At 63.6% G+C, this 24,319-nt stretch overlaps 4 protein-coding genes across 7 annotated transcripts; 1 reads left to right on the top strand and 3 right to left on the bottom strand.

The window, feature by feature from the left end:
- Positions 1–320: 320 nt before the first annotated feature.
- TSPAN6 (tetraspanin 6) lies at positions 321–5,913 on the bottom strand. Of its 2 annotated transcripts, XM_030272396.4 has the most exons (8): positions 5,653–5,913; positions 5,372–5,560; positions 4,920–4,994; positions 4,293–4,391; positions 3,831–3,986; positions 3,125–3,208; positions 1,230–1,329; positions 321–1,031 (listed from the first exon to the last, which is right to left on the bottom strand). In XM_030272396.4, the coding sequence occupies exons 1-7, from the start codon at positions 5,737–5,739 to the stop codon at positions 1,261–1,263; spliced, it is 759 nt and encodes a 252-aa protein (XP_030128256.1). In that variant the 5' UTR covers positions 5,740–5,913; the 3' UTR covers positions 321–1,031; positions 1,230–1,260. The 2 variants fall into 2 exon arrangements, with proteins under 2 accessions (XP_030128256.1, XP_030128257.1); XM_030272397.4 differs by lacking the exon at positions 4,920–4,994.
- A 1,061-nt stretch (positions 5,914–6,974) lies between these two features.
- SRPX2 (sushi repeat containing protein X-linked 2) lies at positions 6,975–12,484 on the top strand. The gene is made up of 10 exons (XM_030272395.4): positions 6,975–7,507; positions 9,151–9,234; positions 9,321–9,512; positions 9,628–9,804; positions 10,106–10,232; positions 10,355–10,476; positions 10,792–10,971; positions 11,093–11,226; positions 11,298–11,419; positions 11,713–12,484. Exons 1-10 carry the CDS (start codon positions 7,438–7,440, stop codon positions 11,891–11,893), a joined length of 1,389 nt encoding a protein of 462 aa, XP_030128255.4. The 5' UTR covers positions 6,975–7,437; the 3' UTR covers positions 11,894–12,484.
- A 358-nt stretch (positions 12,485–12,842) lies between these two features.
- Positions 12,843–20,105, bottom strand: SYTL4 (synaptotagmin like 4). Of its 3 annotated transcripts, none has more exons than XM_041716126.2 (17): positions 19,976–20,103; positions 19,054–19,201; positions 18,720–18,935; positions 18,094–18,203; positions 17,834–17,948; positions 17,568–17,675; positions 17,202–17,316; positions 17,005–17,095; positions 16,734–16,837; positions 16,551–16,637; positions 16,037–16,215; positions 15,747–15,849; positions 14,744–14,905; positions 14,217–14,322; positions 13,670–13,769; positions 13,215–13,423; positions 12,843–13,107 (listed from the first exon to the last, which is right to left on the bottom strand). In XM_041716126.2, exons 2-17 carry the CDS (start codon positions 19,161–19,163, stop codon positions 12,965–12,967), a joined length of 2,058 nt encoding a protein of 685 aa, XP_041572060.2. In that variant the 5' UTR covers positions 19,164–19,201; positions 19,976–20,103; the 3' UTR covers positions 12,843–12,964. The 3 variants fall into 3 exon arrangements, with proteins under 3 accessions (XP_041572060.2, XP_072785112.1, XP_072785113.1); XM_072929011.1 differs by lacking the exon at positions 19,976–20,103 and adding an exon at positions 19,490–19,900; XM_072929012.1 differs by lacking the exons at positions 12,843–13,107; positions 13,215–13,423; positions 13,670–13,769; positions 14,217–14,322; positions 14,744–14,905 and having other exon boundaries at positions 14,965–15,849; positions 19,976–20,105.
- A 780-nt stretch (positions 20,106–20,885) lies between these two features.
- TRMT12 (tRNA methyltransferase 12 homolog) lies at positions 20,886–24,279 on the bottom strand. The gene is made up of 7 exons (XM_072929331.1): positions 24,200–24,279; positions 24,030–24,082; positions 23,506–23,916; positions 22,835–22,985; positions 22,655–22,764; positions 21,875–22,032; positions 20,886–21,808 (listed from the first exon to the last, which is right to left on the bottom strand). Exons 1-7 carry the CDS (start codon positions 24,277–24,279, stop codon positions 21,374–21,376), a joined length of 1,398 nt encoding a protein of 465 aa, XP_072785432.1. The 3' UTR covers positions 20,886–21,373.
- Between the last annotated feature and the right edge of the window lie 40 nt (positions 24,280–24,319).

The following is a 24,319-nucleotide window of genomic DNA, read 5'->3' as shown; positions in this document are numbered from 1 at the left end:
GGCCTGGCACTGCCCTGCCCTTTGCTCCAAGCCAGCGGCCAGCAGGCAAGGGTGCACATGTTCACTGTGGGCTGAAGTTACCCACTCCCCTCCTGGGCTGGGGTGCTCCAGGCCCCTGCTCCAGCACTGTTACAAAACCGCTGTAATGAAGAAAATTCAATTACAGAAGTTATTTGCAAGCAGAAGTGCACGTTGGAGGAATGCAAACGGCAATGGCCAGAGGTTCCTGGCTGGCCCAGAGTCAGCACATCAGCCCCAGGGGGACTTGCTGCTCTTCAAGCAGAGGAATTTCCAGGACATGAAAAGAAAATTCAAGGAGCTTTCATAGAGTAAAATATCTTAATATTTATTGTGTCTCAGGACAAAAAGAATTCTACTCAATACATAAAATGAGTTGAAGCAGCATATAATACTGACAATCAAGTCACAGCTGAATCGGTGCAAGGACACCTACCAAGGTAAAGGCACCAGGAGCTACATCACCAAACCTCACTACAGCTTACAAAGAACCACTACAGCCCGTACTTAAAGAAGTACAACTATAAAAAAGTATATAAAACCCAGGGGAGGGAGGAGACAGCTTGGCAACAACCTTGCTGAGCCAAGGCTTCAGGCAGGCAGGACTGTGATTTAACAGCCCTGCCTCAAGAAGAACTGTGTCTGGAGAGTGAGGGGATGTCAGGGGGCTGCCCGAGGGAAGGGGAGCCTCTCTTTCCCAGGGGAGGCACTGAAGATGAGCACTGGGACAGCGGGAGGCCACCAGCACAGCACAGCATGGCACTCGGGGCAGGCGCCGGGGGCTGCAGCACCCGCAGGAGCGCCCTGGCTGCAGCCACCACAGCACAGCAATCATTACCCCAGGCGGTGGCACAGCAGAGTAGTGTCAGGCCAAGTCCCTGAGTGCACCAGGACAGCTGCTGCACTCCCTTCTATGAGCTAGTTGAGAAGAAGATCAGTCAGTTCAAAGCAAGATTTCAGGACGTGGCATCCAGAGGAAAACTGGAGGTGGAGGCATCCTCCCCAGCCATTCCCTGCAATGCACACAGCAGAGTGTCAGCAGGCAGGGTGGATTTATGCACAGGCTGAAATGACATGGGGGAAATGACACAGCAGACACGGTCTCGCAGGTGCCCCCTAACCCTAAACCCCCCAGATGTGGTACCCCCACCCCATGGACGACCAGCAGCAGCCAGGGGGGCAGAGGCAGCCCACCAGGCTTACAGACATACCCAGCCACAGGCACAGAGTGCTGGGGGCCAGCTACACCATCTCATACTGATTGTTGGTGATGTACCGGGACAGGCAGCAGGAGAGAATGATGCCAATCAACTGGAAAAGAGAAAAAACAAACCCCACGTGTCAGAGGTAGCCAAAAAACTGGAAAAGAGAAAAAAAACAAACCCCACGTGTCAGAGGTAGCCAAAAAACTGGAAAAGAGAAAAAAAACAAACCCTACATGTCAGAGGTAGCCAAAACCAGGGAGAGGTGTTTTCAGGACAAAACCTGGCAAACTGATACAGGGTTTTATGAAATCCAAGGATGGACAGTGGGGTTTACAAACCACAACAAGGGCTGCTGCCCCCTGCTCCAGAATCACGGGATCCTGGCAGACATCAGCTAAACGAGCTCCTCACAAGAGGTGCTCCAGGTCCCATCCCGTCACAAGCTGCTTCACGAAGCATCCAGTGTTTTATGGTAATTGCAGAGGTTACACAGATACCAGGAGAGTCACAGCCAATTACACAGCCACGGAGAATGGCAGCACCTCTCCCCGCTGCAAGGACACGGGGAAGCAAGGCTGCTGCTCTCACATCAGGAAGAACTGTTATCACAACGTGCTCTGCTATCACAGCACAGCCTCCCAGCACCCGTGCACACTCCAGGGCCAGAGCCTGCACGGCTCTGACCTCCACGAGCCAAGTTAGAGGCACACCAGCACAAGGGGGCCCTGCCAGATATGTGACCAGCCAAGCTTGCTGAAGGGGCAATAAAAGCTAAGAGCTGGTTACAGTTCCCAAGCCTGCCATCAGCTGAGGTCATGCTGCAGCGGGCAGCGTGTGTGCAGCTCAGCACTGGTGTATCAGCCACGTCCCAGTGAGCCAGCCCAGCCCAGCCCAGCCCAGCCCAGCCCAGCCCAGCCCAGCCCAGCCCAGCCGGGAGGAGTGGGGCGAGCAGCGGGCAGAGAGGAGCAGCCCCGGCTCTCGGGCTCTGCCGAAGCACTCGGTACCACGAGCTGCAGGCTCCCACCTCTCCCCAGCTCAGCCCATGGTTATGGAAGGCACAAGGGACAAGCTGGCAGCAGTGTTTTGGCAGGGCCCCACTCCCCAGCCCACAGCCCCGGCCAGCAGCAGCTTGGCACTCACAGCGCAGCCCTGGGCACCACGAAGGGGAGGCAGAATCAGAGCCCCCGAAGGCAAGGCTGGCTGCTGGGCACCAGAGCCCTGCAGAGCACAGCTGGAGAGGGCTGGCTGCACATCCTGCAGCCATCGGAAAGCCCTCGGCACTCGGGAAACCCCAGCCCGGCCAGCGCCCGGCTGGGAACAGGGGCCTCCCGTTTCCTGCCGGGATAAAGCTGCTGGAGCTGGGGCTGCCAGCACACTGCTGCTGCACTGCTGCTGCTGTGCTGCTGCTGCAGGACGAGCCCTGCACAGTAAAGTGAAGGAGACACCGGGGGAGAGGACTCTAGGGCAGGTAGGGTGGTCAGCCACCAGCACAAGTGGTGCCACACCAGCACTCGCAGTGACCCCACCGCACAGGAGCGATGCCAAACACCCTCCTGAAACTGTGTGGGTGGGTAGGAAAAGGAAGGGCACGGATTTCATCCCTGCCAACAGCAGGCACAGAGAGTTTGTCCATCTCCCTTTGTTTTTTCTTGGAGTCTGCTGTTTCAGAGGAGATCTTTCCAAACAAACCTGGGCACAAGGAAATAGAGCTGGGGTTTCAGCCCAGTGGCCTGCACAGCAGTCAGACTGAATCCACGGGGAATCCACAGAGGAGCTGCCCCTCCCTGAGTGAAACCAACTGTGCCTTTTGTACACACCAGACTTTGCACTGAAATTAAATACCTCTGGAGACTTGCTGGCTTCACTCTGCACTCCTCCCGAGCCAGACCAGGGAGATTTACCTGGAAACACGCGATGCCAAAGGAGATCCCGGCCACAACGCTCATTTTGGACTCCATTGTTGACGTTACCAGGAAAAAACAACCCTGCAGAGGAAGCAAAGTAAGCACGTGGATCCAGTGCTGCCCAGCCCCAGGAGCGCAGACCAGCTCCTCCCCAAAGCACCGGCAGCTCCAGGGGAAGATGCTCCTGTGCAGGCAGCAGGGGGGTCCTGGCTGACCATTTCCCTACCAGGGCTGCCCCCACCAGTGTCCCAGCCCAGGTGCCTTATCCAGGGGAGCACTGTCCTTGGGCTGCTCCCAGCCTGAGCCAGGTGACTCATGCGAGGAGCCCGTGCATCACTCAGCCATCCCTGGGGATGAGGTCACACGCCCTCACCACCGCTCAGGACTTTGCACGGCAGGGAGACGTCAGCACTGCTGAAACAAACTTCACTGGAAAGCTCCTTCCTTACTCACCTGCTCTTCAAAACACACATCCCCAAAGGCCAAACTTGGGTCTGGCTGGGCCCTGATCTCAAAGGAAGGAGTGGGGGAAGCTCAGACAGAAGGGAGGGTTCCATTCCCTTACCCCAGCACTGAGCACCAGCATGGACAGGGCACTTCTCCTTTCAAGCCTGCCAGGGTCAGACTAGGCCTCCTCCACACACCCATCCCTGCCCTTCTCACCTCCAGCACCGGCAGGCAGATTTTTCTGAGCTTAACTTACATCCACAAACACTTTCAGCTTGGCCTTGTTTGGGTCTTTCAGATCTTCCTCTGAGCAGTCGTTCTGGTTCTTGCAACAGCTGGGGGGGATGCCCCTCTGGCTGAAGTACTCAGTCCTCTCCCAGTCAGAATAGTTCTGCACCCCACAGCAGTGCAGCTGGAGTGGGAAGCACATTGGGGGAGCTGCTCACACCAGGGAACTGCCCCTAGTCCCACCACCCTCCCACGGCTGCCCCAGCCTCGCCCATCTCACCAGCACCCGCCAAAGGCCAAAGCCTGTGCTGGGATGGCGATGCCACAGGGGTCAGAGGGGATGCCCTGGGCCAGGGGAGAGCTCCGAGCTGGAACACCCCAGGCCAGGGGAGCTCTCCCAGCTGGGACACCCCAGGCCAGGTGAGCCCTCCCAGCTGTGACACCCTAGGCCAGGTTGGCCCTCCCAGCTGCTGCCAGCCCGGGCTCTCACCGTCCTCTGGATGGTGTCCACGGCCTTGCTGTGCTGGTCTGCTGTCACGTTGTAGTCCTTCAAGGCCAGCTCCAGGTTGCTCTCAAAGCTTGTCTGTATCTGTAGGAGGGCAGTCTCAGGGCAGTGCTGCCCCTCCTGCCCCCAGGACCCGTCCCTCCCGCGTTAGTCACGCTGGGGATGGCAGCAGTGACTCGGTGGCCAGCAGACATTCCCAGCCAGGGGGCAATTAGAGGCTGTATTAAAGGGCAGGCTGGCTGCACTGTGGCAGCAGGGATGCTGCCTGTAATAACAAGGACGTGTGCCCTGCCATCCCTCCCAGGAGCTTTAATTACTGAAATTATTGCAGAAGATAGACCAAAGTCAGAAATTACAGTCCAGGGCTACTCTGCCTGTTCTGATGGAGGGACAAGGTGCTGTGCTGGACTGACCCTGCACCCAGGCTGGTCTTTCTGGGTCCTTACACGGACCAAGCTGCTCTTTGTGCTGGTTTAACCCTATTTTTGCTAAACTAAGCACTGTTCCCAAGCACCCCTCTGTCCCTGGGTGACATCTGCGACTGCCCTGGGTAAAATCAGCACCAAAGTCACCCTGCAGCACTGGGACACAGCAGTGGCCACCCAGACTCACCTCGTGCCTGAAGACAAACCCCACGATGGCGGCCACCAGGACGATGAGGAAGATGAGGGACAGGAGCATGGCATACTGCGGGCAGAAAGGATGGGATGGGAGGGGTGGACGGGATGGGGCAGGACAGGAGGGGATGGGGCAGGACGGGATAGTGCAGGAGGAGAGGATGGGGTAGGACAAGAGGGGATAGTGCAGGAGGAGAGGATGGGGCAGGGCAGGACGGGATGGGGCAGGAGGGGATAGTGCAGGAGGAGAGGATGGGGCAGGGCAGGATGGGATGGGGCAGGAGGGGATAGTGCAGGAGGAGAGGATGGGGCAGGACAGGATGGGATGGGGCAGGGTAGGGATGGGATAGTCAGGAATAGGATGGGATGTTTCGGGATGGATCAGGATGGGTCGGAATGGATCAGGAGAGGATGGGGCTCCATCCCACCCTGTCCCAGGCCACCCACCAGCTTGAGCATCCAGGTGCTGCCACGGCAGGTGGCGAAGCAGCCGAAGGTGCCCAGGAGGACAACGACGGTGCCAGCGCCCACCAGGACGAACGGGACATTGGTGGCTTTCTCGTCCAACAGGGAGAAGTAGACGGCCAGGCTCACCCTACCCCAGATGCCCACGGCCAGCAGCACAATGCCCGACACCTGAGGGGACAGGGGAAAGCCGCACTGGCTCGCAGCTATCGCGACAGGGCGGCACAGCCGCGACACGGCGCGGGGAAAGGGCGGGCGCTCACCCAGAAGACGAAGGTGTAGGTGAGCAGGACGCTCTTGAGGCAGGTGATCACCGGCTTGGTCTGCAGCCGCCGCGACGGGGACGCCATGGCCGGACCGGGAACGGCGGGGCCGGACCGGGAACGGCGGATCCGGACCGGGGACGGCGGGGCCGGACCGGGAACGGCGGATCCGGACCGGGGACGGCGGATCCGGACCGGGAACGGCGGGGCCGGACCGGGAACGGCGGGGCCGGACCGGGAACGGCGGGGAGGGCGGGGCCGGGAGGGCGGGGCCTCGGTGACACGCCCCGGACACGCCCCCAGCGGGCCCGAGCGCTCACGGAAGTGGCCGAGTGATCACGGAAATGGCCGAGCGCTCACGGAAATGACCGACGCTCACGGAAATGACCGAGCGCTCACGGAAATGGCCGAGTGCGCCAGCCGGCGCCGTGCTCTTCCCCACTCCGCCCGCAGGGGGCGCCCCACCCCGTTCCGTGACACCCCTGTCCCCTGTCACCCCCTGTCCTGGGACACACCTGTCCTGAGACACACCTGTCCCCTGTCACCCCCTGTCCCCTGTCACCCCCTGTCCTGTGACATCCCTGTCGTGGGACACCTCCTGTCCGGGGCCACCCCTCTCCTGTGACACCCCCTGGTCCCATCTCGCCTCCTGCCTGTCCGGCACATGGCACTGCCAGAACATGGCACTACCGGCACATGGCACCACCGACCAATGGCACCACCGGCACATGGCACTACCGGCACATGGCACCACCGGCACTTGGCACCACCCGCATATGGCATTGCCAGCACGCCAACAACCGCCGGGCTTCCTGCCCCCCGTGGGCTGAGCCCTGCCGGGGGTGTCCCGCGGTGTCCCCGGGCTGCGGGGGGCTGCGGGGGGCTGCGGGCCCCGCACACCGGCAGCAGCAGCGCGTCCCGGCTGGCCTCTGCTGCCCGGAACAGTGTGTCTGCCGTTAATTAGCCTGGCTGCCACATAATTAGCCGATTGAGACGGCAGCACGGCCCCCTGCGCACCCCCGGCCAGCGCCCCTACCTGTCCGTGCCAGGCTCATCCCTCCCTTCTCCCGGCCCCGGCGGAGCCCCAGCCCCGCTCCTGCCCTGCCTCCCCCGGTCCCAGCCCCGCTCCTGCCCTGCTCCCCCCGCCCCGACCCCGCTCCTGCCCTTTCTTCCCCCCGGTCCCAGCCCCAGCCCCTCTCCTGCCCTGCCTCCCCCCGACCCCAGCTGGAAGCGCTCTCCTCGCAGCGGTTTCGGAGCTTTCCGTCTGCAGCGGGGTCTCTCCTTCCCTCCCTCCCTCCCTCCTGGCAGGAGGTGGGAAAGGGGACCTGGCTCCTGCGGTTTTGTGCTCGTCCCTGCAGGCCTCCGGTTCCAGGAGTCTGTCAGGGCTGGCACAGGCTCGGTTTGGCTCTCTCCGGTGTCCAAACACGCTCCTGGCTTTTCTGCTTGCAGAAGAAAACCTCTTACAACTTTTTAAAGCCCCGGAGAAGCAGGAGGCGCGTTGGAAAACGGGCGATCCTGGGATTTATTTTTTTTTTTACAATCTCATCATTTTGGGCCTGACTCACGGCTTTTGAATGTTTGGGATGGGCAGCCAAGGGGGAACGTAAGTTTGCTCAGCACAAGCGGAGCGGCCAGGCAGGAGGGACAGACATCTGTGCGGTGACAAGGCGACAGAGGGGGGTCATCCTGCCCCCAGCTGCTCTCCATCCCCACCAGGGCTGGCTGGGGCTGCTCAGAGCCAGCACAGTGGGTGGGCTGCCCAGAGCAGCCCCCCGGCTCCCCAGGATGGCGCGGGAGGCAGCCCCCGTCCTGCTGCTCGTCCTTGCCAGGCTGGTGGCATCCACGTGGCACGAAGGTGAGTGCCAGCCCGTGCGGGCACGGCGGGTCGGGGGTGGCAGCCTGGCAGTTCTGCTCCTGCAGAGGGAAGGGATGGAGGATGCCCGGGAACAGCGCTGCCAGGAGAGCATCAGCGCCTGAGGCATGGGGTGCCTGTGTGGGTGAGCTGGGGGTACAGGCAGGAGCGGAGGGGATGCTGGCAGGCATCCAGGGAGGAGCAGAAAACCGGCCTGTCCTCCTCACACGCTGCCTCCCTGCTCCCACGGGGCCATGGGCTGCAGATGTTTGCTGGACGGAGCACACAGTCCCGACCGCCCCATGGCTGGACTCAGGTCACAGGCCTTGTCTGGGGGATTTCCCCCTCCCCTGCCTCCATCCCGGCCCCTGGCCACGCCGCCAGCACGCCTGGGGATGCTCCTGCCCAGGGTGGCTGGAGCTGAGCCGGCCCCAGGTGAGCAGGAAAAGGCGGCACTTGCAGTAGAAGGAAACATTACCATTAAATGGCACATGTGCCTGCGGGGACACGGTGCACTCTGTCCCCAGGGCCCCGGCGGGAGTCCCGGCAGCCCCCCGGGACACGGCTTCGTTCCCCAGGTCACGGACCCGTCCCCACCGCCGCCCCCCGGTGCCGTCCCCGCTCCTCCGCTCCCCGAGGATCCCCGGCAGCGTGCAAGGGCAGCTGGATAAAGGATCGTGAAAACGGGCGGGCGGCTTGTAGGGAGCAGCGCTCCGTAGTAAAGTTCATTTTGGAAATGTTCCTAATGGAGTTTCCTCCCGGTGACGGCGGGGCTGCCGCTCGCGTTGTCGGCGGATATCCCATCCCAAAACCCGGAGCAGAGACAAGGGGGTGTGCGGTGCAGGCGGGGAGCTGCCGCCTTGCCCGGGGTCCCCCCGGCCGAGCATCCCCGCCAGACCGGAGGGGCGGAAAGGCGGCGGAAACGTGAGCTCAGTGCTGGGGAATGCCGCGGCCGGCGAGGCGCCGAGGGGCCGGGGAAGGATCAGCCTCTCCCCTGCACGGCCCCCTCCCCACCGGAGAGTCCCTTCCCCGGGAAGGCAGGGCCGCAAGGATGGCGCGGGGCTGTCCCCACGCCACCCCACGCAGCACGCGTGGCCAGGGGCCAGCAGCTCCGGCAGAGCCCCTCCAGCAGCTCCATCCTGCCCTGGAGCACGGGCGGGGGGCTGCATCCCCACCAGCCCCCCCCGGGCAGCGGGCATCCCTGCCTTGGTGAGGGGGCGGGCAGGAGAGGGCAGGGAAGGGCAGAGAGGGCAGGGAAGGGCAGGAGAGGGCAGGAGAGGGGAGGGAAGGGCAGGGAAGGGCAGGAGAGGGCAGGAGAGGGCAGGAAAGGGCAGTTTTATCCCTTCCCTGGGGGTGCCATGGGAGCGGGTGGAAGCGCTTCCCGGCAGCACGAAGCCGGGGGTCGGTGCCAGCCCACTCCGTGCCAGCGCCCGTTTCCTGCCACAAGCTCGGCCGCCGCTGCCGCTGTTTAGTCTGCGGCCGGTGCCAATGTCACCGGGGACGGGGCTCGCGGTCTGCCCGGTTTAACCCTTGAGAGCAGCCCCAAGACAGGGCCTGCGCAGGGCTGGGATTGCTCGTTGGCAGCCGCGGGACGTTTTGCAGCCATGAGCTACCCTGCAGCCAGCTCGTCTCTTCCTTCCTCCCAGGGTCCGGCTACTACCTGGAGAGTCACACCAACGAGGTGTACGCAGAAGAACCCCCCCCTGAGCCTGCCCTGGATTACCACCGAGGTAACAGCGCCCAACCCGTCCTTTGTGTCCTCGTGGGGAAACCGAGGCACGGCAGATTCCCCCATCGCCTCCCTGCTCTCCTACAGTGCCCCAGTGGTGCGCCACGCTCAGCATCCACCGCGGAGAGGCCACTTGCTACTCCCCGCGGGGCAGCTCCTACCGCAGCAGCCTGGGGACCCGCTGCGAGCTGAGCTGTGCCCGCGGGTACCGCCTGGTGGGTCCCGCTGCCGTCCGGTGCCTGCCCAGCCGCCGCTGGTCGGGGATGGCGTACTGCCGACGTGAGTGCCCCGGCCCTGGCCCTGCTGGCATCACCCACGGCACCCAGCCCCGGGTGCCCTGCCCGCCCAGGCGGCCGCAGCCGCTGCCCTCCGCTCTTGGCTGTGTCCATCGCAGAGATCCGGTGCCACGTGCTGCCAGCGGTGCTGCGGGGCTCCTACGCGTGCTCGGCGGGCGTGCAGATGGATTCCCGCTGTGACTACACCTGCCTGCCCGGCTACCAGCTGGAGGGCGACCGCAGCCGCATCTGCATGGAGGACGGGCGCTGGAGCGGGGGCGAGCCAGTCTGTGTAGGTAAAGTCCCACCCCACGCTGTGGGGCATGCCGGGGATCATCACCTGCGTGGGGTGTCCCAGGTGTCACCCCACAGCCAGCCCGGACATTTCCTGCACCTCCCTCCCTCGGGACCCTGTCCCTGCTGCTCTGGCAGTGCCATCAGCCCTGAGGTGCAGGCTCCAGCCCGGGCTGGGGCACTCAGTGCTGGTTCACAGCAGCCCCGGGTGGCTCCCAAGCGCCTGGGGTGGCTCAGCACCGCTCTCACAGCTCAGCCGTGGCACCCACAGGTTCCATGAATCCCTCTCCTCCCTCTGGGCAGATCTGGAGCCTCCCAAAATCCGCTGTCCAGACTCCCGGGAGCGCATAGCAGAGCCAGGCAAGCTGACTGCCACCATCTACTGGGACCCTCCCCGCGTGAGGGACTCTGCCGATGGTGTCATCAAGAGGTGAGGGCAGAGACGCAGCGGGCACCGCCAGCGAGGGCTGGAGGCCGTGCCGGGTGCCGCTGCCCGGGCTGCTGCTGGAGAAACCCGTCTGTTGGGTCAGGGTGATGCTTCTGTTGGGTCAGGGTGATGCTGCGGGGCCCCGAGCCCGGCTCCGAGTTCCCTGAGGGAGAGCATGTGATCCGCTACACCGCCCACGACCAGGCCTACAACCGCGCCAGCTGCAAGTTCAGCGTCCGCGTCCACGGTGAGCGCGCTCCCGCGGGGCTGCCTGCTGCTCCCTGAGCTCCAGCGTTCACACCCGCTGCTGCCCCAGCTCCAGCGTTCACACCCGCTGTGGGCACCCATCACACCCACTGTGGGCACCCACAGCCCCAGCCCTCACACCCACTGTGGGCACCCATCACACCCGCTGTGGGCACCCATCACACCCACTGTGGGTACCCATCACCCCGAGCCCTCACACCCGCTGTGGGCACCCGTCACACCCACTGTGGGCACCCATCGCACCCGCTGTGGGCACCCATCACCCCCAGCCCTCACACCACTTCTCCCTCTGCAGTGAGGCGCTGCCCTGTCCTGAAGCCTCCGCAGAACGGGTACATCTCCTGCACCTCCGATGGCAACAACTACGGTGCCACCTGCGAGTACCTGTGCGACGGGGGCTTCGAGCTCCAGGGCACCTCCCTGCGGGTCTGCCAGTCCAGCCAGCACTGGACGGGCTCCCAGCCCCTGTGTGCACGTAAGTGGTGCGGGCAGGGCAGGGTTGGCAATGCCCAGAGCTTTGGGGGACACTGCCCGATGGGTCAGAGGGGTGATGGCAGCACGATGGCACCTCCCCACATGCCGCTGTCGTGCCCCAGCCATGCAGATCAACACGGATGTGCACTCGGCCGCCAGCCTGCTGGACCAGTTCCACGAGAAACGCCGCCTCTTGGTCATCTCGGCCCCCGACCCTTCTAACCTTTACTACAAGATGCAGATCTCCATGCTGCAGGTGAGCAGAGCTTCCTGCCCTTCCTTCCCCCCCTCCGCATCCAGCACCCCCTCACTGTCCCCTCCTCGCAGCAAGCTGCCTGCGGGCTGGACCTGCGCCACGTCACCACCGTGGAGCTGGTGGGGCAGCCCCCACACGAGGTGGGGCGCATCCGGGAGCACCGGCTGTCCCTTGGCATCATCGAGGAGCTCAGGTAGGGCAGGTGGGGCTGTGCTGCAGACCAGCTGGCTGTTCAAGGGGACAGGCAGGGGGAGTGCCTCTAGCAATGCCAAAGCATGGGGTTGCAGCTGGGTTCACGAGCAGCCCCTTCCTGCTGCACCAGAGGGGTCATGCAGCGGGGGGACCCCTGCACGTCTGAATGCAGTGCCACCAGAGCTGCCCAGAGGTGGGAGCCCCCACCCCAGGAGGAGCTGAGCGTGGCTGGAAGAGGCGGGCAGGCCCAGCCCTCAGTGCGAGCCCTGAGCAGAGCCCCCCTTGGCCCTGCAGGCGCTTCCTGCACCTCACCCGCTCGCACTTCAACGCGGTGCTGCTGGACAAGGCGGGCACGGACCGCGAGCGCTACATCTCCCCGCTCAGCCCCGAGGAGCTCTTCGTCTTCATCGACACCTACCTGCTGAGCGAGCGCGAGGCGGCGCGGCGGGCACAGAGCGGGGACCCCTGCCAGTGACCCCCGCCCTGCCCGGGCACCGACACCTTCCCGCCTGCTTGTCTGTCGCCCGCTGCAGAGGAGGAGCGGGGTGCCAAGGTGCCAAGGAGCTCAGGGAAGGGAGCCCCTCTGGCTGCCCTGGCACATGGAGCTGAGCAGGGACTGCATGCCAGCGGTGCCCCGCTGCCCAGAGCCAGGAGCTGTTTCCAGCTGGGGGATGGTTCAGCCCAACCAGGACCCTGCTGGGAGACCCTGGTGGGAGACCCTGGAGTGCCCCTGCTCCATCCCAGGGCTGGGGAGAGCCGGGGAGCCAGAGGAGAGCGGCAGGGCAGGGAGGGCAGCACGACAGCCTCTAGCACAGCAGCTTCAGCCTCCCCATGGCTCACCCTGTGCACAGCCTGGACCCAATGCCTCCCACTCTGAAACCCTGATTAAAAGCAAATTGCCCCTGCCCAGCAGAGCCCATAGCAGCCAGCCAGCGTGCAGTCCACCCTAAAGGGCTTGCCATCTCCCCTGCCAGTCACTCCCTCTCCCGCCACCCATGGGGAACCCTTTCTGGGAACTGCTTTGGCAGTAGAATATTCACTTGAAATAAATAGATTTGTAAATAAACAGTGCTGGCACATGTGTCCCTGCGAGGCCTGGGAAACAAATGTTTCCTGGAGACCACAATCCCCAAAGCCCCAGGCTGACCCCACACAGTTCCATCCATCCAGGGCTGCAGCTGGGGCTGGGCTGTGTATGGAAGAGGGTGGAGAGGACAAGGAGAGAGCAGACTCTGGAACGGGGTGGTAGCAAAAAGAATGGGAAGAAATAAAAACACAATGACATTTCAAAGCATTTTGCCTGGGGGAGAAGAAGGGAGGGTCCATGAGCACTGCAATTCAGCCTGAAATCTGGTACAAGGCTTATGACGAGAGGAAAACCCTTTAAACAAATCTAGGCCAAGAAGACTTTCTGCCCAAGCCTGTTTAGAGAAGGTCATGTTTATTAAAGTATAAGAAAAAAAAAAACCAAGGCGTATTTGGCCGCCTTGCCAGGCTGCACAGTAGGCACGGCTCCCGACAGCGGTGCCAGTCCTGGTGCCACAGCCTAGGGCCTCAGCTTGGCCATGCTGGAGCGCAGCTGGAGCGTCCCCTCTGCCCAGGAGCCGGGGTACTGGCACATCTTCTGCCACAGGTTCAGCTCCTCGCCCGTGGAGTCCATCCAGTCCACAGCCTGCCCGTTGCTCATGCCTGGGAAAGGGATGGCAAAGTCCCTGTGGTGGCAGCCTGGCGCCCGCAGGGCAGCAGCCCCAGCGAGGCCGGGGTGCCCGGAGTGCCAGGGGCCCGCGGGCTCTCACCTGTGCCCACCCCCAGACGGACGCCCCCGAGGAAGTCGTTGCTGGACAGCGGCTCCCGGTCCCAGACCGTCAGCTCCAGGCAGATGTGCTGCAGCTCCTCGGGCGAGACACCGTTGTACACAAAGGTGTGGTTGTAATGGGGGTTCAGGGTCTTCTTCACCACGGGCGTCTTCCTCTTGGAGGCTTTGTTTTTGTGTGGCAGGAGGTAGCTGGGGGAAGCAGCCCCTTGGCTGAGCAGCTCAGGGGCAGCTGCCTCCTGCTCTGGGGGCTGGGGCACTGCAGCGCCCCAGGAGTGGCCTGGAGCCCCCTCCCTGCCTTTCCTGGCACGGCTCAGGAAGAAGGACCGTGCCACCCTGCAAGGGGCTCTCCTCTCCTCCAGGGCCCCCAGCAGCTTTGGGAATACAGCCAGGGAGGACAGTGCCTTCCTCGCCCCCTGCCCCAGGACCCTCGCTCACCCCTTGACAAAGCTGTCTGAGGTCCCTCCAGACTTGGCTGCTGTGAGGTTCTTGGCTTCTTTGATCCAGACCTGGAGCTCACCTCCTTCCCCTGTTTTGCCTAGGAAAAACCCAACACGGTAGAAATTAATCAAATTCAATTTCTACCACGGCAAACTTCTGGAAAGCTCCTGCTGAGCACCCTTCATCCCAGAGGTAGGTGCAGAGCCTGGACTGGCATCTCCTCTTGCCTTCTCCTTACTGGCCCTGCCTGCTGAGGGCAAAGGCAGACAAAACTGCTTAATGCAGGCACAGAGATCAAGCCTGGTCCAGCCCCAGGGAAGTACTGAGATGGTTTGGGCAGCCTGAGGACAGCCAGGTCTGCCCTGCCCCAGAGCAGCTTTGTAGGCACTGCAGAGGAGAAGGCTGCAGAGACACCACCCAGAGCCAGCCTGCATGGCCACGAGCAGCCCCTGCAGGGCTACGCTGATCCCAGAGCCCCTGCAGGGCTACGCTGATCCCAGAGCCCACTGCAGGGCTACACTGAGCCCGGGGCTCCAGCACTTACCTTTCCTGCCATTCCCAGCCCCAGCATGCTTGGCAGATGGGATGTACTTCATGGAGACAACCAGCTCCCCCTTGTACTGGTGGAGACCAGCAATATCTGCCCCAACCTGCACAGAGGTGAGAATTACCAAGCACTGCAGAGAATCCACTGCACACACAGTGACAGCCTGGTGAGCAGCACCTCCAGGCTGGGACAAGGACTTGGCTTCTCCAAGATGTGGCTGAGCTGGCACATCTTTGAGAGTTTGCCTGCAAACTCTCCCCAGCATGACCAGTGCATCCCAGCTCCTTTGGGAACTTCCTCTGGCCCAATCACCTGACAAGGAGAGGGAAGCTAGGCTCAAGGCAGATCTGCCCTTTTTTACTACAGCTGCACTGCTGTCTGCATCTGGGGTATTCACACCTCCCACATTTGATTTGGCAAAGCCTTTTGGCAATGCTCAGCTGAGGTCTCCACACCCCTCTGCCCGCCACGGGCTATACCCCAACAGCACCAGGCAAGGGAGGCTGTGGGCAGCACGGGCACACCTTGCCATGCAGGGGCAGGAACTCCTCCAGGTGGCTCTCGAAGTCCCAGGCACCCAGGGGAACCTCCACCTCCCCCAGGAACGTGTTGCGGCCGAAGCGGTCGTGGTGCCACACCGAGAACTGCAGCGTCCTCGCCAGCAGGAGGGACTTGTTAATCTCATACTGGGGAGAGAGAAAAGCACTGCTGAGGGCAGCAGAGGATGGGGCAGGCCTGGCAGATTCCATCAGCTACAGCTCCTGAGCACGAGAGGAGACAGGTCTGAGAAGCAGTGGATGCGCACAGGAGGCTGTTTCTCTTTCATTCCACGCCTGCCAACACCTCAGGCTGCCAGGGCAGCGGTGCAGGAGCCTGTGCTGTCCCAGCAGGCGGCCCCTGGAGCCAGGACTCACGGCATTTGGCCATCCCACCACCAGCAGAGCTCTGCCAGACCACCGAGCCTCAGGTGGTCAGAGCACAGACCTCAGCAGACCTGGCTGTGCGAGCCTGAAAACCAAACCTGAAAACCAAACCGCAGCTCTCACTTCCCCCTGTGCAAGGCTGCCTGGCCTCAGAGGTGCACTGTACACTCAGGGACAGTCAGCCAGCAGCGATGGCAAAGGGCAGTGCCAAGTTGTTCTGCCCTGGGGCCCAGAACTCATCTCTGTCCCTGTGGTGTGCTGCCCTCCCTCCTGCCACTGTAACACGCCTCCAGGGGCCAGGAAGCCTCCACCTTGGAAGGGAATATCCAGGGAAATATCCAGGGTGCCTCTGCTCCGGGAATGCCACAGGAACCAGGGACGTGTCCTGTGACACAGCCACATCTGCAGCTGTGCTCCATCCCCCCGTGGCACTGGGGCCTGGCAGCACAGCCAGAGCAGAGCAGGATTTTGCAGCTTTCAGGGCGCAGTCTCTGGACACGGGTCCTCTGCAGAGACCCTGCTGCAGGGTTGGGAGCTCAGCCCTGCCCTGGCTTGTTGCAGCAGCATCCCCTGGGTCCCTGCAGGCCAGCCCAGCCCCACTGACCTTCAGCAGCTCGTTGTACAGGGGATTGATGGTATTGCGTTTGATGGTTGTCTTGCGTTTCCCTTGCCGGGATTTGTCGGGCAGGAGGTAGGTCTTCACATACCTGAAGGGAGAACAGGCAGCACTGCAACAAGGCCTCTCCAGAGTTAACCCTCCGAGCTCCCCAGGGCAACCCCAGACCTTCTGCCTCACCAGGACCCTCCCACTTACAGCTCCCATCTCTGGTGGGCACCCCAACCCAGCTGGGCACCACCAGTGGTGGCAGCAGCCATCGCCCCCCCGGCTCTCACGGGTTGGAGCGCTTCCTGCCCTCGTCCCCGTAGGCCAGCTGGCGACACTCCTTCACGTGAATGAACAAGGTCTGCGTCTTCTGCTCGTAGCTCAGGGAGAAGGAGATGCCCCCGGTGACAGCCACGCTGCCGAAGTCCCCGGCCTCGCTGTAAATGCTGACCATGCTCCCCAGTGTGCTCTGCAAAACAAGGCAGGGCTGAGCTGGCACAGGATCACCGGGCAGTCCCTCCTCATCCTCAGCAAGGTTACCCCCTGTGCCTCTTCTGCACGGCCCCCTCACCTCCCCGTGGCTGGGGATGGCCACAGGTGCCTCCCTCCCCACACAGCTGCCGGGAAGAGAGCTGGGCCTCTGCATTTCGATTCCCTTTAGGGGAAGAAGCCCGCACACACAAGGCCTTACCCTTCCCTGCAGGAGCTGCCTGCCCTGCCTCGCTCCCACCCGACCCTTTGGCACTCCTTCCTCCACCGCTTCTCCGTGCAGCGGAGTGCAGCACGGCGCCCACGGGAGCTCACCGAGGAGGTGCCGCTGCGCATGCTGCCCCGCGCCACCCGCTGCCGGTGGATCTCCACCAGGTTATCGATGTCCTCCTCCTCCTCCTCCTGCAAGGACAGAGAAGGCGCCGGTGTGGGGAGCAGCCAGCCACACACCCGGCTGCTCCAGCTGGCACCATCTCCCTGGCACCCTGAGGGTCTCACCAGCTCCGTGTTGAGGCCAGGGACTGACTTGCTCCTGTCCCCCAACGAGCCACCTTCTCCCACAAGGTCCTCGGGGCGCAGGTCGATCACGGACTTGGTGTAGTCTGCACGAGAGGCGGTGAACAGCGCACGGAGCAGGAGCAGCAGGGCCCTGCTGCTCCCTCGCACAAGAGGCTGCCCCAGCCTCTCCCACCTGCACTGAAAGCCCTTCCCAGCCCGGGGAGGAGGAGCTGCCCACCCCTGGCCGTGTCAGCACCCCTGCGTCTCTCACCCGCAGGCCGCACCACCCGCCGGGGGTTCTTCTTGAATATCATCTCCTGCTCGTCCACCAAGGCGCTGCTGCGGGTCCCCACGGTGGCATCCTGGGGAGGAAGAGTCCCTTGAGAGCAGGGCAGGGCTAGGAGCCCTGTGGGGTGCCAGCCCCACGCCCCAGGACAGGGCTGAGCCTGCCAGAGCAGCGTCACGCACCCGCCCATCAGAGAACGTGTTCCTGGAGCGGAGAGGGAGGGTCAGGCTGGAGGAAGCAGGTCCTGCTGGCCCAACAACCTGTTTTCCAGGGATGGCTCTCTCCAGGGAGTTCCTCCTGCGGCAGACACAGAAAGGTCTGTCCCAGGCCACAAGTACAGCTGGCAGAGCAAGTGCTGGCCAGGAAGCGCCACTTGAGCTGCCCGTAGCAGCCTGGGAGCAGAGGACCTCCCTGCCCAGGGACAGGCTTCAGCCCAGCCAGGGGAGCCAGCTTCCCCTCACTAGACTGAGAAAAACACACTTCAGATGAAGGTGCCATCCTCTGCCAGCCAGTCTTGCCAAGGACAAGCCACCCTGGGATCCTCTTACCTGCCCCCTCCATCAGCAGGACTAGGTCTGTAGCTGTCCAGGCTCATGTTTTCCATGGACTCTGTGTCGCTTTTGCCATCCCTAGGGTCTGAGGCATCTGGAAACAAACTGCAGACAAGCAAAACCACAGGTATGTCCTGTTTGGCGAGGAGGTCGCTCAGAGAGCTTCTGCGCCACCGATGATCCGCACGGGGCAGCAGCTTCCTCTGAAACCTGCAGCAGATGAGAGCTGCTGCCTGCAGCACAGGGACAGCAGGGATTCCTACCTGGACCCCTCCCGGGGCGCAGGGGGGCTCGGCTGCCGGACTGCAGAGGAGCTTTTAGGCTCACTGAGCTGAGCTTTCTGGAGGAGAGTATGTCCCACAGTCTCTCTTTTGTTGGCTGCAAGAGAGGCATCAGGAGGAGCACTGCTCCTGGAGCAGGAGCTGCTCCCATCCAGCTCCACACGGGGCAGAGAGGCACTGGGGAAAGCTGGAGCACCCCAGGTGGCTGGGCTGCGGGAGAAGGCCTTGCTGTGCACCCCTACCTGCCGGCCTGTGCCGCAGGGACAGCCGCACCATGTCGCTGCCCAGGTGGTTGGCAAAGCGGTTCACCCTCTGGTCATAGAACCAGTCACCCGTTGCCTTCTTCAGCTCACTGCAGGGCAGGGGTGGTGGGGGCACTCAGGGGCAGTGGGGACTGTCAGCTGTGCCCCAACCCACCCTCGGTGCTGCCACAACCCAAGAACAAAGGCACAATGCGCAAAATCAGCGGGTGACTGGGCAGGGACCATTCACCGGGCAGTTGACAGGTTCAGCTACATCCTCAGCAAACGGCAGCAAGGCAAGTTTTGCAGGACAGAGGAAGCCAAAAGGGAGGAAGCCTGGGGTGCTTGGAGCACAGGCTGCGCAAGGGCACAGGGGGATGCTGTGGTTAGTTCAGCTGAAGGAGCAGGACATGAAGGAGACACAAGAGAGGGGTATGACCCATTTTTCCATCACCCAAACCAGGAACCCCCTCCAGGAGTGACAGCAGAGCAAGCTGCCCTGCACTGGGGAGGACCAGCCAGGCTAGGAAAGGCTGGCTATGGGGCACCAAGTTGAGGGAACTGAGAGGAGGAAGGGGAAAGGAGGCATGTGCAGAATGTGCCTGCCACTGGTCCTGGCTACTCACGCCTCCTTGGTGCAGACTTTGCAGCGCCAGGAGCCGCCGGGGCTGTAGGAACGGCAGTCCCGACACACCAAGTGGTTGCAGCCCCGGCAAGTGTTGGCCTTGGGGCTGACGCGGCCCAGGCTCTGCTGGCAGCGGGCGCAGGTCCGCTCGCTGTAGCGCTGGCTGCCCCGCTTGGCTCCCTTGCGCCGGATCTCCAGCAGCTCGTTCTTCAGCCGCCTGCTCAGAGCCAACACCGGGAGCTGTCAGAGGCGGCCCGGGACCCCGGCAACACCCGTCACCCACACTCATCCATAGCGGCGAGGCAGCTCCTGCCCAGCTCCAGCCGCCTTCGCACCTGATCCTCCTCTCCTCTGCCTTGCGGAGCTCCTCGTCGCGCTGCAGGACCTGCAGGATCAGATCTCTCTCCACGTCCGACAGGAAGGACAGGTCCACCGCCTCCGACATCGCTGTCCCCGGGGTGGCTGGCCCTCAGCGGACGCCAGCTAGGGACATGCCAGCTGCTGAGCGCGGGTCGCGCCCCGCGAGGTGCCCCGTGCCCGCTGCCGGGCCGGACCCGGGGCTGGCGGCACGCAGGACACCGGCCCGCCCCGGGCTGGGCTCGGGCCGCCCGCCAGCCCCGCTGACCTCAGCCGGCTCCGTGGGACCGGGCTGACGCGCGGCACCCGCGGGCGGCCCCGGCAGGAAGGAGCCGCCCCGGGCCGCCGCTCCCACGAACGCCCCGGGGCTCGGAGCTGCCCGAGCCCGAGGAGCCGCCGGGAGCGGACACGCACCGGGGCGGCGGGGCCGGATCCGGCTCGCAGGGAGCGGCAGCAGGAGCCCAGCCGGGACGGAGCCGCGGCGCTTGCTCGGGGGCTGCCCCGCTCCGCAGCGCTTGCTCGGGGGCTGCCCCGCTCCGCAGCACTTGCTCGGGGGCTGCAGCCGCTCCCCGCTCCCGCCCGGCTCGGCGGAACCGGCGGCACCGGCGGCAGGACCTTCCTGTGCCCGCAGCCGCGCTCCCGCGTCCCTCGGGGAGGAGGGGCCGGCGGGGCGGACCCCGGGCTCCTCTCTGTCGGGAAAAGTGGGATCCGGGGCCGGGAGCACCGCGTTCGCAGCGCGGCCACCGGGGCTGGGAACTGCCCCCGCCCGGGACACCGCGGCTGGACCCCCGGACCACAGAGGGACCCCTGGCTACCCCCGACTCCCCTCCAGCCGAGGGATCCCCGTCCTGCCCCGCCCGCGGAGGAACCCTCGGTACCCCCGCACGACCCTCCCGGTACCTGCCGCGGCTCCGGCCGGCGCCTCCCGGCAGCGGGAGGGGACAGCGGCACGGGAGGGGACAGCGGCACGGGAGGGGACAGCGGCACGGGAGGGGACAGCGGCAGGGGAGGGCGGCGCCGGTGCCTTAAAGGAGCCGCGGCGGCCGCACCTGCGGCACGGACGGGGCGGCCCGTGCGGGAGGCGGCGCCGATCCCTGCAGCCCTTCCCCGCCCGAGCACCCCGGAACAGCCGCGGCTCCAGCCCCCGGGCCGCTCTCCCCGGTGCCCCACGGCCCTGAGTGGGCGGGTGGCTTCTCCCGAAGGGCAGAGAGCGCACCGACACCCGAACGGCGGGGCACTCCCCGGCGTGCCCACGGAGCGGCCCAGGGCCGCGGCCGTGGTTCCTCCCGCCGCCAGGCTCCAGCCCTGCCCTTGTCCTTCGTGGCAGAGATAGCGTCCCCGCAGGGCGCCTCGTCCCTGTCCCCGCAGCACAGGCACCGGGGAGCCCGAGCACACGCGGCTGGCCGAGGCGTGGGGCCCCACCCGCGGGGACGCGGCTTCTCGCCACGCAGGACAGCGGGGAGCCACCTGCGTGCAGCCCCAAGGCAAACGAGAGGACGCGGCTCTGCCCACACTTTCGGCCGCGCCCCGGGGATGGGAGAGCCATCCCAACCCTGTGGGAAGTGATGGGACACTGAGAGTGGAAAAAACCACGGAGACATCAAAGGGCCAGCGGGAGCTTCTCGTGGGGCATGGGTTCGCTCCATCGGGAGTACACAATAAACATGCAGAGGGCTTTGGGCTGGCAGGCAGACAACGCCACAGAGGCTTTGCTCCCTGAGCCCCTCCGCACACCACCCTAGGACCCAAAGTCCCCAGGCCAGACCCCCATGCTTGCACCAGCGTTCACATTTAACTGGACACCAAGAGGTGGTGAGAAATATCTTTATTTTTGAAAAAAAGATAGGAAGGAAACAGGATGAACAGACTTGCTTCAAGTACATTAAAAATGCATGCTGCTAAATACAAGCACCAAGCTTGTCCCTGACCTGCTGAAATGACCCCAGCAGGAACCCAAGGTTTCTCAGCACTGTGGCTCTCTCCTGGGTGAAAATGGGGCTCAAGGTGCTTCCATGTGTCCAAGCCCTGGGCAGCAGCTGGCAGAGCCAGGACAGAACACTGGCACCCTGCACTCCAGCTTGCTCCATCTTTGGATCATGAAGGGATCTGCCGTGTGGAGCACAACCCTGGGTGCCCTGGCACGGGGAGGCACTGCTGGGCAGTGCTGCCACCTGGGAACTAGGGGACATAAGGCACATCCAGGCTGGCAGCAGGACACGTTGGTAGCACCTCCCTGCCCCTGGTGCTTTGCCACCACCCTTCCGAGGGAGCTGGAGCCCCAGCAGTGCCCATGCCCCGCTAAACGGGAGGCACAGGCTGGCACTTGAGGTCCAGCACGAGGTGATGCACGTGTGGTGCGTAGGACTTCACTGCCTCGATGTGCAGGACGCTGCAGCGCCACGGCCGCCCGTGCAGCTCTGCCAGCAGCCCCTGGATCCGCGCGGCCGTGGCTGCAGCCCACCTCTGCCACTCGGGTCTGAGCCGGGCCCCCGGCGCCTCCTGCCCCCCGTGCTCTGGGGGGCACGGCGCCTCTCCCGCGGAGCTGGCTGCCTCTGCAGAGCCCCGCTCAGGCAGCAGCACCGCAGCCTGTGCCGGGCGAGCCGCCACGTTCTGGTGGATGTGGAGAACCCCGCCCGTGTCCTTCTTCAGGACGCGGCAGGCCACCGGCCAGCCCTCCTCGGAGCTGGGAAGCAGCCCCAGGCTCACCCTGTCCGCCACATCCCGCAGCTGCAGCTGGGGGGAGAGCGGAGGTGAGGGGATGCCCGCGGGGAGGGCTCCCGCGCCCGGCGCAGCGCTCACCTGCCGGCTGTCCCCGCTGTGGATGCGGCAGCGCTCCCGCACCCCGTTCAGCACCAGGCTCCTGTGCAGGGCCTCCACGGCGTGGCTGTTCCACTCACAGGCGTGCACAAAGGCGGCTCCCGCGTGCACCAGGAACGGCAGCGTGAAATAGCCGATGCCTGCAGGCAGGAGGTGGCACTGACCGGGGGCAGGGACCTCCAGAGTGCCACACTCCTCCCCGAGGGCAGGGCAGGATGCACACCGACACCCTGCCTCTCCAACTCGGCTTTGCTCTGGGTTGGAAAAAGCCCAAACACTGGAAAAATGGAAATTTATCCCTCCCTCTTCTGCAAAAGCAAATTCCACCTTGAAAAATGTTTAGAGGAGCTTATTTAACCTTCAGTCTTTGGCCACCAGGCTGAGACCTGTCTGGTTCTGCAGAAGTGTCCAGATTACCGTTTCTTTTGATTAATCCACAGGAGTTTTGTGGGTGGCACTGTCCTTTCAGTGTGGCACAAATTGGAAGCACTATCTTCCTTAAGCACAAACAGTGGCAAATCTTTCCCCTGGATTGAAGTGATTCCCCAAACCGTACTAGGCACAGAGCCTGAGAACAGGACATCCTAAGTGTCCAGAGGCTGCAGGGACACAGGCAGGACAGCAGTGCCAGCATAGCCGCAGGGCTCACAGGCAAGATAGGAGCTCTAAGCCTGAGTATTTTTCATTCCAAGCTGGAAGTGACATTTCCTGTCTACCTGGATGCCATCAGCACCTGTCCTGCCCCTCCTCCGTCCCCATTACCTGCATAGAGATCCACCACGACCTCCCCGGAGCAGGGCAGCGAGGCCACACGCAGCTTCTCCGTGATGTTGCCCGGGGAGAACATGCACTTGGTCACATCGAAGGTGTACCTGGAAGACCCGGCCCAGATGGTGAGGGCAGCCCCCTCCCCAGCAGCCGCATCCTGCATCTCCTGCCCACCTGATGCCGTTGTCCACGTGCTCCACCCAGCCGTGCTGGCCCAGCAGCAGGGTGACGCTGGGGGTCCGCATCCCATCCGGCATCACCCGTCCTCGCCTGGCCACGCGCCGGGCCCCCAGAGCCGAGGCCACCGTCTCCCAGAGCTCCGGGCCTGGACACAGCACCCCAGGAGGCGCGGGCAGTGAGACAAAGTAAAAATTTAACAGAATAGAAATCCATTTAGATTTAAGTAAAATGTACTACTTTGAGCTTATTACGTAAGTGAAATATGTTATTTAGTCTAGTAAGTACAGCACTAGCAAAGTTGTCTTAACTAGATAAGAAAAACTCCTCAGACTTTAAAACAAAGCAGAGTAACCCAAAAGTTCTTTCTATACCTTCTAACAAAAACTAAGTAGAAGTGTAACTAACTGTAAGTATAACAGAATGAATATGCATTAATCTCTTGTAAAATTCTATGCATGCAGGAAATTACCTCGACTAGAATTTTTAGAATAATTTTTATTACCTTGACTAGGAATTAGTCAAGGTAATAAAAACAGAGCAAGAGTTCTCAGAAGCGCGCATGTCCATTAAAGGGCATCCACAACACTGTGAATAAACACACCACTGCCTACAAATCTTTATTAGCACTGTAGGGTTTGATTTTTCCCCCGTGTCTCCCCGCTCACCCAGGCGCTCCCAGGCCGGGCCGCTGAAGCTGTCCTCGCCGAGCAGCAGCAGGTCGCCGTGGCGCTGCCAGGCGTGCGGCAGGTCCCGCTCCAGCTCCGGGGGCCAGCCGGCGGGCAGCAGCCGCCGCAGCTCCTGCAGCAGCCTGCGGGCCGGCGAGAGGCGGCGGGCGGCCCTGGAGGGGACAGCGTCCTGCGGCAGGGCCGTGCCGCGGGGCTCGGGGCTCAGACAGCGCCGGGGCTCGCAGCCAGCCGGCTGTGCCAACCTGGATCCGGAGCAGCTCACAGGGCATCTCCGCGGGCAGGCAGAGCTGGGACAGCTTCTCCTCCAGCACGGGCACGGCCACGCGGCCGCCGGGCAGCGGCTGCAGCCGGTAGCGCCCGTCCAGGAGCCGCTCGGCTTCCAGGCATTCCCTGCGGGGAGAGCCCTTCAGAGCCGGCTGCTGGCCCCGGACAGCACAGGGCCCTGCTCCCCCCATCCTGCCGGAGACCACAGGGTCCTGCTCTCCCGTTCTGCCGGACAGCACCGGGCCCGCTGTCCCCATCCTGCCATAGAGCACAGGGCCCTGCTCCCCCCATCCTGCCGGACAGCACAGGGCCCACTGCACCTCATCCTGCTGGACAGCACAGGGCTCTGCTCCCCTCATCCTGCCGGACAGCGCAGGGCTCTGCTCCCCCTCGTTCCCCCGGGCCTCACCTCAGGCGCTGGGCGAACCTGCGCTCCGTGGCCAGAGCAGGCACCTCCGTGGCCAGCGCGGGCAGCTCCGCGGCTGCCATCCTGCGAGCCCCAGGCGGCGTCAGGCTCGCCAGGGACTGC

The sequence above is a fragment of the Taeniopygia guttata genome, chromosome 4A (genome assembly GCF_048771995.1).
Source record: "Taeniopygia guttata chromosome 4A, bTaeGut7.mat, whole genome shotgun sequence".
In the NCBI taxonomy this organism is placed as follows: Eukaryota; Metazoa; Chordata; class Aves; order Passeriformes; family Estrildidae; genus Taeniopygia; species Taeniopygia guttata.
The sequence above is the reverse complement of the archived record's forward strand: the minus strand, read 5'-3'. Positions and strand labels throughout refer to the sequence as shown.